Raw genomic sequence first — 13,631 nt, forward strand, 5'->3', positions numbered from 1 at the left:
CAATCCCCACATTGGGTGTGGAAACTACTAAAATAAAATAAAACAAATAAACTTAAAAAAAAAAAGTGATAAAAATCCCTTCCGAGATTTCCTTTTTGCTTCGACCCTTCGTGAACCTCCAGCAGATGCTAGAAGTGACTTAAGAAGACTGGGGAGATGGCCATTGGGAAAGAACTGTCGGTAGTTGGCAATACTTCATTCTAGGGAGGTTGTGGCAAGAACTCCCTAGGCAGCAGACATCATGGATTTTCCTCCCTCTGGGAACCAGAGGTCCCTCAGTTTCTGGTCTGAATCCCTTAGAGACAAAGAACTTCATTCTCTCCCAGACCAGAGTGGGGCTGCTGGGGAGTGGAAGGGGTGGAGGGGTTAGAATTCTACCCCCAGGAAACACCCACAGGCTCAGACAGGAGCCCGAATCCTGACTCTGGTCCAGGAGGCGTGCGGTGCTGCTGCGGGGGCCGCGGGGACCCTCCGGCGAGGGCCGGGCCGGCTGCCAAGGTGCTCGGGGAAGGGGCCGCCCAGCGCAGGCCGGGTACGTGGAGCGCTCCGTACACTGCCTCGAAGGGCGCGTCTGCTCCTGAAGCCCCCTGCCCTCCTCTCCGCTCCATTCTCTCGCGTTCCTTTTTCCCGGGGAACCTCCACATTCCCCATCTTCCCAAAGCCGCCCTCGCCTTTTCTTCCCTCCCCCGACCCTCCCCCGAGTAACCCCCTCCCTCCGCAGCCCACCTTCGCCTCGCTCCTCCGCGGGCTCCTGGGTCCTCGCCCTTCATCCCTGGCCTCCCCTCGCCGGCCCCCAGCGCCCAGGGCCTCCGCGGCCCCCTCCCCGCCCCCCCTCGAGGCAGCGGCGGCCCCTTTCACAATAGCGCGGCCCGCCTCCCTCCTCTAGCTCCCGGTTCGCTCCCGCCCGCTCCCCGCCTGGCGCATGCGCCCTCCGGTCGGCGGCGGCTGCGGTGGTGGCGGCTGCGAGCGGCTCCGTTTTTTTAAAGGGAAACGCTGAGGCGCCCGGGGTGACTGTGGGGGAGGGGGACCCCGAGCCGCGGAGACCCCCGGGGGAGGCGACAGACCCCCCTCCCGCAGTAGGAGGGCTTTGGGCGGACCCATCCCTCCCACCCCCCCTCCTGAGGAGGAGCGGGGGGAAAATGGAGGCTCGGGGCGGCTGAGGCGAGCTCCGGGGCGGGGGGCCGGGGCGGGGAAGGGGGGGTGTGGGGTGGGGAGACGAGGCGGGCCCGGCCGGGCCAGGGGGGGCCGAAGCGAGCTCCGGGGATGAGCTCGGGGGCGGCTGGGTGCGAGCTCCTGCCTCTGAGGCGAAGGCGGCGGCGGCGGCAGCAGAGGCGGCGGCGAGGCCCCCATGGGCCGGCGGCGGGCCTCAGCCGCGGCCTCCACTTCTCCACACGCCGGCGGGATGGCGCCCGGGCCCCGGAGGAGCCGCGCTAGCCGAGGCCTGCTGCCGCGCTGCTGAGGCGAGCCCGCCAAACTCCCCTCCCCCTCCTCCGTCCTCGACCCCCCACACCTCGCCCCTTCCCCACCCCCTCCTCCGTCTCGGTCCCCGACGCTGCTCCGGACCACTATGACCATGAGATCCGCAGTGTTCAAGGCGGCCGCGGCCCCTGCCGGCGGCAACCCTGAGCAGCGACTGGACTACGAGCGGGCTGCGGCGCTGGGCGGGCCCGAGGACGAGCCCGGGGCGGCCGAAGCCCACTTCCTCCCCCGGCACCGTAAGCTCAAGGAGCCGGGGCCCCCGCTGGCCTCCTCCCAGGGAGGGAGCCCCGCGCCCTCCCCGGCCGGCTGCGGCGGCAAGGGCCGGGGCTTGTTACTCCCGGCCGGGGCGGCCCCTGGGCAGCAGGAAGAGAGCTGGGGCGGCTCGGTGCCCTTGCCCTGTCCGCCCCCGGCCACCAAACAAGCCGGCATTGGGGGGGAGCCAGCGGCCGCGGGAGCCGGCTGCAGCCCCCGACCCAAGTATCAGGCGGTGCTGCCCATTCAGACGGGCTCTCTCGTGGCGGCGGCCAAAGAGCCTACGCCCTGGGCTGGGGACAAGGGTGGGGCGGCTCCCCCAGCTGCCACCGCCTCGGACCCGGCGGGACCCCCACCACTACCTCTGCCGGGGCCGCCACCCCTCGCGCCCACCGCCACCGCCGGGACCCTGGCGGCTAGCGAGGGCAGATGGAAGAGTATGAGGAAGAGCCCTCTCGGGGGTGGCGGCGGCTCGGGAGCCTCCAGTCAGGCCGCCTGCCTCAAACAGATCCTTCTGCTGCAATTGGACCTCATCGAACAGCAGCAGCAGCAGCTGCAGGCCAAGGAAAAGGAGATCGAGGAGCTGAAGTCAGAGAGAGACACGGTACGGGAGGGGTTAATCGGCGTTCAGGATGAAGAGCGAGTTGTGCGCATGCTCGGGGGAAGGGGGCTGTAGGAGGTTAAGGTATCCCTTGGTTAGGGGTAAGGAGGCTGGCCACCAGCAAAGGAGTAGCTTAAGTGTCGAGTCCCTGGGAGCCAAGCTCACAGACACGTTGGGTCGGAGGGAAGGGTTAAAGGGCAACCTCCCAGGGGGAGGGGGAGGGGAGGTTTCAGGTGCCAAAGGGTTAATTTAAAATGACAGCCCCAGACTTGTGGGAAAGACGTTTAGAGTGGGAAAAGATCTGATTTGTGAGGGGTTGAAAATGAAAAGGTGGGAATGCATATGTGGTGGCTTTATGGAAGGGGTTAATTGAAGGAGCTTTTGCTTTAGAGATGCATTTTGAGAGGAGAGGGACATAGCAGCTGTTGCACTGCTGGAGCATCTTCTGACAGGAGGGCAGTAGGCCTTTTCACTGGCAGAGAGGCAGAGGTGATTCACAGTGGAATCCTATTTTAGTTTTCTTCAATGATATGAGGAGAATGACCACCTTTGATTTCAGACAGTTTTTAATGGGAATCTGAGTTATAAAACATGACCCACTGACTAGCTCCCTTGTATAAGCATTGTGTTTAGAGGCCGGTAGATTTTAAGGCATCAGGGGAAAGTAAGTTTATTAAATGTATAAAGTAGACCCCCTCTAAAAAAAAATCCCTATTTTAGAATCTTAAGATAGTAGGGCAGTAATTTATTATTTCTTTGTACTTCTGAGGAGCACGACTATATAGGCTTGTTTTCACTGCAGCAGTAGTCAAGAGCTCCCTATGCATTAAAACAAATTCTTTCAGATATCAGGAAAACTGTGTGTGTGTGTGTGGGGGGGGTATTACTGTGCTAGCATACCTTACAGCTGCCTAAAAATAAACATGGTTTCTACAATTGTTGTGTTCAGGCTGCAGCAGTCTGTCTCTCTCTCTCTCTCTCTCTCTCTCTCCCTCTCTCCCTCTCTCCCTCTCTCCCTCTCTCCCTCTCTCCCTCTCTCTGGCGTTGTGTGCGCCAAGGGCTGAGCAAGGCTATTCATTTTGTTTGCTTTACAAATGAATCACATCAAGCAGGGGCTGTTTTATTGGAGAATGCATTCTGCAAGGTGGAATGGGAGCTGGGGCAGGTCTCATTAAAATATCTCATAGTGTTGATTTGTGGAAGTTACTCAACATGGAGGTGGCCCTGCTTAGCTACTGTACTGCAGTCTAGGGGTGCGATGGTACTGTAATTACAACACATCATATCCTTACATGGGGGGGGGAGTGGGGCAAAGAGAAGGACCAGTGAAAAAGAAGAAATCAAGGAAATGTCACCCACAAACCGTGGTTGAGTAATGTTAAGGCCGGGAATCAGAACAGAAGGAGATGAAATGAGAGTATGGCTGACTGGGGCGGGGGGTGGGGGTGGGGAGCCCCCCTGCTGATTGTGGAGGTTTATGCTCAGTTCCTGAGGTAATGGCCCCTTTGCAGACTTTCCTAGGCAGTAAAAGTGGGGTGAGTTAAGGATAGAGTATCAGTCTGAACTTGGCATTCACTGTTTCTGTTGTGTATTGCAGTCTTAGCATTGCTTAAGCTTGTTTCTCTTATTCCAGTTGTTGTTTGGCCTCTACTAAAATCTCTGCAGCTAAGTAGATATAATGAAGACAACATTAATATCGCTGTCTACCCAAATAAAATTCTTACTATAGTGTTTAAAGAGCATAGTTGGCACCTTTTCGCAGAACATTTTAATATGAAGTTTCCAATGGTAATAGACTTCTATTTTCTGTTTGATTATGTAGTTCTCTCTTTAATTAGAGTTAAAAGACTTTGTTTTAGTTAATATTTAGATAAATGGGTAGATTTTTTTCTGGTATCTCAAGTGTAAAGAAATAAGCATATTTCTGATCGATGGGATTATGGGCACTGGTTTCTATTATAATTCTTCCAAATTGAGTATTCATTGTTTAAATGTCCTGTGCACCACTTTCAAATCCCTCATGGCACTGGGACTGTGAGCTTTTAATTCCTTCTCAATATATTCTTTGGACTCTGCCCTTGTGTATAGATAGCATTTTGGAGTGAAAGGAGAGAGGATAGGATTTGGAGAAATTTAGGGCCTCCTAAAAGAGCATAGGGTTAATTCTGGAAACTCCCAACCTGACTTGGAGCCACATGGTTAGCAGTAGCAGAGACCATGCCATGTTGTGGCCCCTCCCAGAAAAGAGGATCTTCTTTCAAAAGAATGAACTACAAATTCCCCCATGCCTCTCCTCAACTAGGTTAGCCCTAAAATTAAGCAGAGTACCTTTTCTTCTCTACTGTGTTTAAGGAAAACTTTTCCAGTTAATGTCTGCCTATTAATAATAAGTTAAATTGCTATGGTCCATGGAAAAGCAGAAGACCATACTGATGCCTAAACGGTGCTAAGTACCTGGGTGTAATTGTTTGTGTGTTAAGTCTGCATTTTGGCACTCTCTCTTTTAGCTCCTTGCTCGGATTGAACGTATGGAAAGGCGGATGCAGCTGGTAAAGAAGGATAACGAGAAAGAAAGGCACAAGCTGTTTCAGGGCTATGAAACTGAAGAGAGAGAGGAAACGGAGCTATCCGAGAAAATTAAACTGGAGTGCCAGCCGGAGCTTTCCGAGACATCCCAGACTCTGCCTCCCAAGCCTTTCTCTTGTGGGCGGAGTGGAAAGGGACACAAAAGGTGTGCTGATAACTTTGTTACACTGTCTGGACATGATGAGGACACTTGTTTCCAGTGACTGAGAGTAGGGGATTGAGATTTAGGAATTAGTTTTAATGCAGCCATATCCTGAATTAAGAGGTCTTCCATGCTGAGAAACTATCTTGAAACATTCTTGCAGGCTATAAAAATCTTTTAGGAACATTGTGGTCACAGTAGTAATTACCGAATGCAGAGTATATCACAAAGAGAATGGGCAACAAATGTGGCAGCTGAGTTTCTTAAAGAAAACTATAGCAGTTGACATCAAGTTAGGAAGTGTTAAATCATTCCTTCATTGTGTTAGGTACACTGGTGGACAAAAAAGTAAGATCTAACTGTCCTTGGACCCAAAGAGATTAGTCAGTCTAGCTGTAAAGGTGGCATAAATTTGGCCAACTGGAATTCAGCTGCAATAAAACGTGAAGGTAGACAACAGTGATACAAAGTAAGTTTTGTGAGATTCAGAGACATTAAAGATTATTCTAAGGTAAAATAGCGAAACTTTTAGGGCGAGATGGATCTTGAAAAAGAAGTATAGCATTTAGGTTGGTAAGCAGGAAACGAGACGGCATTCTAGGAATGGGGATTTGGGGGAGGAGATTGGTGGGAGAAAGAAAGCTGGTAGATAGCAAGAAAAACGAAACAGATTGTAATTAACATGGTATAGAACTGATGGAAAAAATAAGAGACCGGTCTCTGGTTGACAGGAATTTTCTTTAAAAAAAAAAAAAAATTTTTTTTAATGTTTTTATTTATTTTTGAAGGAGAGAGAGACAGAGAGCATGAGCAGGGGAGGAGCAGAGAGAGAGGGAGACAATTTGAAGCAGGCTCCAGGCTCTAAGCTGTCAGCACAGAGCCCGATGCGGGGCTCAAAACCACAAACTGTGAGATCATGACCTGAGCCAAAGTTGGATGCTCAACCGACTGAGCCACCCAGGCGCCCCAACAGGAATTTTCGAAATAAGTCACAGAGTAGTGGCACCTGATGTTAGCGAAAGGGTCTTGAATAAAATAAGACTCTTTTTAAGTTTAGTAGGCAATAAGATACTATTAGAGGTTTATGGAAACTCAGTTGTTCAATAAAGACTTACTGAGGGCCTGTCATATATAGTGGTAAGCATGAGGCTGTTCCTGCTCATGGTTGCCAACTGAACCAGATGTTTAGATATTTAGATACCTGAACTAGTTTGTTCTCTTGCCCCAAAATGTAATCAATTCAGATTTTATTCAAGAATCAATACATTTTATAATGTTTTCTTCCCTATCTAATAGGAAATCCCCATTTGGAAGTACAGAAAGAAAGATTCCTGTTAAAAAGCTGGCTCCTGAATTTTCAAAAGTCAAAACAAAAACTCCTAAGCACTCTCCCATTAAAGAGGAACCCTGTGGTTCCTTATCTGAAACTGTTTGTAAACGTGAATTGAGGAGCCAAGAAACTCCAGAAAAGCCCCGGTCTTCAGTGGACACCCCGCCAAGACTCTCCACTCCCCAGAAGGGACCCAGCACCCATCCCAAGGAGAAAGCCTTCTCAAGTGAGATAGAAGATTTGCCGTACCTTTCCACCACAGAAATGTATTTGTGTCGTTGGCACCAGCCTCCCCCATCACCGTTACCATTACGGGAATCCTCTCCAAAGAAGGAGGAGACTGTAGCAAGTAAGGCATAGAGAACACTTGCTCTTATACCCTAGTGGTGGCGGTCAAGCTAACAAGTGTGAAAATGCCTTTGGCATTTTTAAAAAAGTGCAATCAATAAAGCAGAGTTCTGTCAAGAATGAGTAAGTTAACAGCCAGAGACAGACACTGTGCAGGCATTGCAAATAGATGGAATTACAGCAAAATGTGCTCAATGTATTTGCCTGCTTACAACACTGGGAGATGTGTTTGCCAGTAAGTTGCTCATCACAAGAGCACCAGACTTGGGGGTGTAATCTCCGGCAACTTGCATGCCCTCTGAAAGAAGGGTTTTCTGTGCTGTGAAATGCATAGAACTTATACTTTGCCATGCACGACTGTTCCTGCAATTGATATTGTGTGAAACCTGGGAGGGTGGTCTTTGGGTGTTCTCAGGGGCCAATGGTAATTTTTGGGTTGGGGAGCCAGCTTGGGGTGGGGAATTTCACCTGGGCCTCCGCTCTTTAACTATATAAACATTTATCTGTATCTCTATGTCCCGGTCTGGGGGGCAGGAGGAATCTGCCAAAGACCAACAGTCTTACTTTATCTTACTATACTTCACAAAGGTTCTAAATGTGAAGAGTTTACTTGGATTGCAGTAGCCCATTGGTTGTTCATATATTTAAATAAAATGGTCTACAAACTATTTTTCAAACAATAAGGACTATCTTGGGATATCTGAGCTGCTTGGGGAGGGTGTGGGGTGTGGGACCTTGGTCTTCATTCCCTTTTTTTCTTTATGGCTTCCACACAGAGATGCTCCCTTATCTCCTACATCAACCAGTTAACTGCAGTGTGCCTTCAATTGTGTAATGTTAGTCTGACAGTCACTGTGGGTACTCCGGGGTGATGGTGGGGGAAGCCTTCTTGAATAGAGCCACAGCCCCAAGTTTCTACCACTGGGTCTTGCCCTAGCAGGGATGGGGATGGGAATCCATTCCAATAAGACAAGAGCATTCTCCAGGCTTTGTTTGGCTGTTCTGGTGACAAAATTAAGTGGGGAAGATAGATTACTCTTCTTAATTATCTAAAATACATTAGGCCTCACACTTGAGTACATGAGATAGACCAGGATCCTGATCTAGGTTCAGGTTTTTTGTTGGTTCAGTCAGTTGAACAGGTTCATCCTTAATGGTTAACCTTCTTGCTGCCATGGCAATGCTGTGTAACAACTTAAGAGAAACCGTGAAGCAACTTCCCATCCGGGATTGGGAAATGGCTTGGTCCAGAGCTGTTCTGTTTGACTGGCTGTTTTGAAAACCCTATCTGTCCTAGTACAGAAAATTCCAAACACCTCTGAGATTGTGGGCATAGCAGTACAGAAAGAGTCTGATTGGGGGGATCCCAGCCCTTTGAGGAGCCTGAGTTGTGAATAAACGTGTGAATCCTTATTCTTGATGCCCCTATCTCAAGAGGAAGCTCAATGGCTTGTTCTAAGGAAGCCAAAGTCTTTGTGCATGTTGTTCAGGCTGGACCAGCAAGGTAGTTTGTTTGGAGGGAGGAGGGAGCTGTTTCAGAAGACTACATATGTAAGTTTTGAGAACACTGATCTTTTATTTGAAAAATAGGGTCAACTTTTACTCACCTGCCATGTTCTGAGTTTAAGGTTTGATATCCTTGGCCATCAACTGTTGCAGGGAAACCACCCTAAATAATGAAGAAAAGAAGTCGTCTCAGTGTAAAAAAAAAAGTGGTGGGCTTATTTTCTTTTCTTTTGTCTGTTGTTCCCTCTTCCCCTCCCCCAGAGAGAAATTCTCAAAAGAACAACTCAAAAAAACCAAAATGGCTTCCTAGTGAGAACTTCAGTGATGATCCTTTCCTCCATTTTGGGTATGGGCTTTTTTTCTTTTTACACTGAGATGATTCTTCTTTCCTGCATTATTTAGGGTGTCTGATGCCATCAAGTGTTGCAGGAGAAACTTCAGTCTTGGCTGGTGAGTAGAATAGGAATTGTGCTGGCTGGGCCTGGGGTGGGGGTCGGGGGGATGGTGGATGGTGGGAGCTGCGTTCCCTGTCAGTTGGATGTGGGAGAGTGAGATTCCTTGGTGTATGATTACACTATAGACTTCAAAATGACTACAAATTTCAGTTGTTTTTCAGGAACTGCAATAGCATCCATTATATGAATTGTCAGGTATTGGCTTAGGGTTTTTTGTGATCCTGTGTTTGGCAGACTGCTGCACTGGCATTTTAGGTTCTTTTTATACCATAGCAAGGACACTGAATATGGCTTCAGGCGAGGCCATAGAATGGATTCCTATCACTTGGTAACTTGGTCTTATCTGGGGAGAGACCTCTTGTCCTAGTGAATAGTAGGAGGGTTGTGTGACCTTGGATTTAAGGGTGGTTCCACCCCTCCTCCCTTTCTTTTTCTTTCTTTTTTTTTTTTTCAGTTCCTTCTTGGAGGGACCACTCAGTAGAGCCTCTAAGGGACCCAAATCCTTCAGACCTTTTGGAGGTAGGTACCCAAGACCTGTCAGTGGAGGGGAGTGAGGGACAGAGTAGAAATGGAGCTTTAACTTGAATGTGTTATAGTAACTGGATGGATGGGTTAAATAACTCTAAAGCCAGAAGGGAACTTGAGTGATTATATCTAATCCAACTCTTTTGTTTATATAGAAGAGAAAACTGAGTTTCAGAGTGGTAAAATGATTTATTCAAAAATAAGTAGCTAGGGAGTGCTCAAAACAAAATGAGATTTTACGTTAAGTAGAAAAATTAGCATGTACCACTCAGCAACAAAATCATATATTCCAAACTCATTTGACTCTTAAAACAGACTCTTGCAAAGTATGGAGGTAGGAAGGGTTTATGGCAGTCTCAAGGGTTGTTTCAGTTTGATGTGATTTTCACCTTGGAAAGTTAAGGAAATAATTTTGAAATGTGGACAGTCTAAAAGGGTGGGTGTGGGGAGAAGCATATGTGTTTTGTTGATTCTGTTACCAGGAGGTTCCCATGACATCCATAGAACTCACAGACTCAGGTGGGACCTGCAGGGAAAAGATTTTACATTCCTGGAAGCTGGAGATGAGTGCTATACCCATGTGTCACGTGGTGATAAATACTTTATTAGCTGCTGTTCTTTACACAGAACCTGGATGACAGTGTGTTTTCGAAGCGGCATGCAAAACTGGAGCTGGATGAGAAGAGAAGGAAAAGGTGAGGCTAGAGGTACTCGTCCTGGAACACCTGAGCCCTAGGACCCTGACCTCTCTCATCCATGCTGTGAAAAGTCCTGGAGCCCCTAACACCCTTAAATTACTGGCATCCCAATTGGTTGAGTATCTTAGTTTGAAGTGGTAGTTGTCGTAAGTAAAGGTGTTTGGCTTCTTTTTCTTTGTGTACGCCCTTCTTCAGTTCCACTCTCTGTGGAACACCAACACATGATTTGGACTGCTAGACCGACACAACTCTTTCCTGAACCGGCAGACAGTTCACTTTACCACCCCCACCCTGCCCACCCCATTAAGAAGAGTCAGCATGGGTCTCACCGGTGTCTGGATTGTGTTAGTTGCTTTTATAGAGCAGGTTTTCAGTAATATTGGGTTTGTTTGTTTGTTTGTTTGTTATGTTTGTCTGGTTTGTTTTTCCCAGATGGGATATTCAGAGGATCAGGGAACAAAGAATTTTACAACGACTGCAGCTCAGAATGTATAAAAAGAAAGGAATTCAGGAATCTGAGCCTGAGGTTACCTCATTTTTCCCTGAGCCAGACGACGGTAAGTTCTGTCTGTGTAAGAGAATAGGGTTTTCAAAGAAGGAAAAGGGTGCAAGGCTCCAGGGTACAACTTGCTGTGAATGAGCGAACAGCATTTTGGAGCAGGTGTAGTTGCTAGACATTTCCCCTCTATGTCACTAACGAGGTCCCATTTGGCTTTCTTCCATAGTTGAAAGTTTGATGATTACCCCCTTCTTGCCTGTTGTAGCATTTGGACGACCATTACCCAAATTAACTCCGCAGTAAGTACGAAGGTTTTTTTTTCCCCCCCTCCCCTGTCAGGTAGCCTGCACTCCACCTCCTTTTTAGACCTCATGAAAGCCTAGATCTAAGGCAGAACAGGTGGCTTAAGGATAGCCATGGTTTTTTGACAGTGATAATTAGGAGGATTGCTTTTTGAGTTAGAAGTAGATTATTCAGTCATTTTAATAGCAAACTGTTTCTCTGGCTTTGAGGCAGGAAAGACCATCCAAACTTGGAACTTGGGAGTCAGAATTAGGAGTGGTAAGGGGCATATAACTCTTTTTTAGAGTTAATCTCATGTCCACACTGAATCCCTTCTAGTCTTGCAAGTTGATTTCCTTATCCTTTTTTTTTGCCAGGAATTTTGAGCTGCCCTGGTTGGATGAGCGTAGCCGATGCAGGTTGGAGATCCAGAAGAAGCAAACACCTCACCGGACGTGTAGGAAATAGCTGGGCTGGCAAGAACCTTCTGTCTTCAGATAGTTGTAGCATGCCATTCCCAGAGAATGGCAGAGACCTGTATATGTGACCTATGTCCTCATGTATGTTATCATTCGCTGATAATGCCCTTCCATAGTCCCTTGATCTTGGTTTTGTTTTCATCACTCTGATTTCACAAAAACTCTTCCATTGGGCTAATTGTGAATTATGGAGGATGATTGGGATTTCTTTTCCCTTTTTGGGAATATGAGCTCTCAAGCTAAATCTATAGGATGGCAGATTTAGAAGCCTGAGGGGTCTGCTTCTATACATTTGCCTATGTTAAAGGGGCAAAAGGGCTCTTTTCGTTCGACTTGTGGAAGATGAAGCAACCCCTGCCTTTAGAGCTGTGCCTGCATGGCACTCTTCACGCCCTGGTGTACCCTTCCTTATAGTTCTGAGTATAGTGATGTTTACCCGAAAACAAAACAAACAACCAACCAACCTCACCAGGAGCTTAAGGACCAGATGAGGAATAAAAAGTGAAGTGATGAAGCAAGTCATCTTCACAGGGTAGAAAAGAGATTCAAGAGTTGGCAGATACACGTCTGAAAAAACAGTTGTTCTCTTAAAACTATTCTGTGATACAGCCATGTGGGAAGGGATATTTGGCTATGATTATTTTGTAAGTTAATGGGTAACTGAATTTCTTCCCCCACCCCTCAAAAAAAATATTCAGAAAAAAGAATGGGGATGGTTAGTTTTGGTCAAGTTATGGCTCTAAACAAAAGCAATTGGCATCTGAGGATGGCATGCCAGAACCTGTACAGATGTCCTTGTGTCACATCACTTCTCAAGTATTCCTTAGTTGGGCTTTATTCTTTTAGCTGAGCTCTTGGTGGTGGGATAGAGATTTAGGGAGGGTGGGGGGGTATGTGGAAATATGTGCTTCCTTTGGCTGGCAAATGTCTACATCTTGAAACAAACAGATGTACCTAATGAGCTTCTCCATTCACTTTGTAAAAATAGATTTGTATGTGTATCATCTTGGTCCCCTTTCCCCCCATTTTGTTAAAAAATTTCAGGACAGCACTCCAGGCCACTTTGGTCTCAGTGTAAGATCCCTGTAACTATCTGGAAGGAAAATAGAGCCAAGACCTCTGGTCTTAAATATATAGGAATTGCCTTTCTTTAGTCTTCATGACTATTGTGTGAAAACAAGTAGGGGTCTAATCTCCTAGAAGGTAGGGGCTTTTATCCTTGAAGAGAATATGTCCCCAGATTATTAGCACTTTTAGAGGAGAAGCCAAGGTATGTAGGGTGTGTGGCCGGCCCATCAGTGGAGCATGAGAGAATGGGGATACCATTGTGGGAAGAAAAGAAAAGTTCCTCAGGGGCCTCCCACTGCTAAAGATTTTTGTGAGATGTTGATCTGTGCTCCCTGGGTTTGACTTTTAAGGGAGTTATTCCGGCAGCACATGTAGTATTCTTGGATGATCTTGCTGCTTTTATTTCTCCTTCTGTGTGTGTGTGTGGCTGTGGGCTTTCATTTGTAACTCCATCTGCTTAGGAGAGTGGGCTCTCCACAAGGGAACCTGCTGTGAACTTCATTGCAGCAAGAGTGTAGAGAGAAATAGGACTTGTTCCACTAGGGGCTCTCATCTCACACCTTAAGGGGAGGAAGGAGATTTCTAGAAAAACTGGGCCAGATTTTCTTTGTTCTCCATCATTGTAATATGGCAAGCTGTTTGGCTTTCCTACTCTGATCTATGTTATGTTCCTTTATAATGTGCCCAAGAAGAAAAAAGACCAATCAGTGTCTCTTTACGTTGTTCCTTGATTCCTCTGTTTCTTCCTGATTTTCAGCATTTGTCGGATTCCTAATTTGGATATGGGTTAGCAAATTTAACCTTTTATGTTTGTGCCCTACCCAGGGAACTCCCCAGGTTCTGAAATTGAGCTAGACTAAGAGGAATCCATGAGGTGCTATCTGGCCAGACTTAAGTGGATTCTATTTCCTTGGTTCTCCCTATACCTAGGACTGCTTATTTTATTGTCCCCTCTTCTAGATCAGTTCTCCTTTGATTTGGATGTGTTGAGGTTTGTTGAGGAGGTTGGAGAGTAGATTAGCAAAGTTCCAAGAGCGAAATTACAGTGTGTTAGAGTGTGGGGGGAAAATTAGTCTTATTTTTTCCCTACATGGGATACAACACTGTGAAATTCAATTTTCAACTACGGCCCTGCAATTCTCCTAAAACATAGTTCTTTGTTTCTTTCTTTAACAACGTTTAAGCTAGTGTTAATAAATTAAAAAGAGAAACTGCTTGTCTGTCCACTTCAGCTTTGTTTTATGCCCATTTCATATTGTTGTCTGTGTTGTAATTCATACTTTTGATACCATTTCTGATGTGTAAAATTGGTTGTCTTGTAAATATCTTATAAAGAGTTCAATTGTAAATAAACTATTGTGGCTGTTAATTTTTGAACTTG

General features: G+C 47.1%; 1 protein-coding gene across 2 annotated transcripts; it reads left to right on the top strand.

Moving 5' to 3' along the window:
• The first annotated feature begins 921 nt into the window (after positions 1-921).
• On the top strand, positions 922-13,627 carry MSL1 (MSL complex subunit 1). Of its 2 annotated transcripts, XM_049635986.1 has the most exons (9): positions 923-2,335; positions 4,840-5,063; positions 6,357-6,739; positions 8,647-8,694; positions 9,154-9,218; positions 9,852-9,919; positions 10,355-10,479; positions 10,648-10,720; positions 11,081-13,627. In XM_049635986.1, exons 1-9 carry the CDS (start codon positions 1,568-1,570, stop codon positions 11,169-11,171), a joined length of 1,845 nt encoding a protein of 614 aa, XP_049491943.1. In that variant the 5' UTR covers positions 923-1,567; the 3' UTR covers positions 11,172-13,627. The 2 variants fall into 2 exon arrangements, with proteins under 2 accessions (XP_049491944.1, XP_049491943.1); XM_049635987.1 differs by lacking the exon at positions 8,647-8,694 and having other exon boundaries at positions 922-2,335.
• Positions 13,628-13,631: the final 4 nt, after the last annotated feature.

This window comes from Panthera uncia, chromosome E1 (assembly GCF_023721935.1).
Source record: "Panthera uncia isolate 11264 chromosome E1, Puncia_PCG_1.0, whole genome shotgun sequence".
NCBI classification, from domain to species: Eukaryota; Metazoa; Chordata; class Mammalia; order Carnivora; family Felidae; genus Panthera; species Panthera uncia.

Excerpts from the sequence above, each read along its gene's own strand:
- MSL1 (XM_049635986.1), top strand. The coding sequence starts at position 1,568 with ATGACCATGAGATCCGCAGTGTTCAAGGCGGCCGCGGCCCCTGCCGGC. Across the intron at positions 2,336-4,839 it reads TGAAGTCAGAGAGAGACACG|CTCCTTGCTCGGATTGAACG; the intron begins GTACGGGAGGGG and ends TCTCTCTTTTAG. Across the intron at positions 10,480-10,647 it reads TTTCCCTGAGCCAGACGACG|TTGAAAGTTTGATGATTACC; the intron begins GTAAGTTCTGTC and ends TTTCTTCCATAG.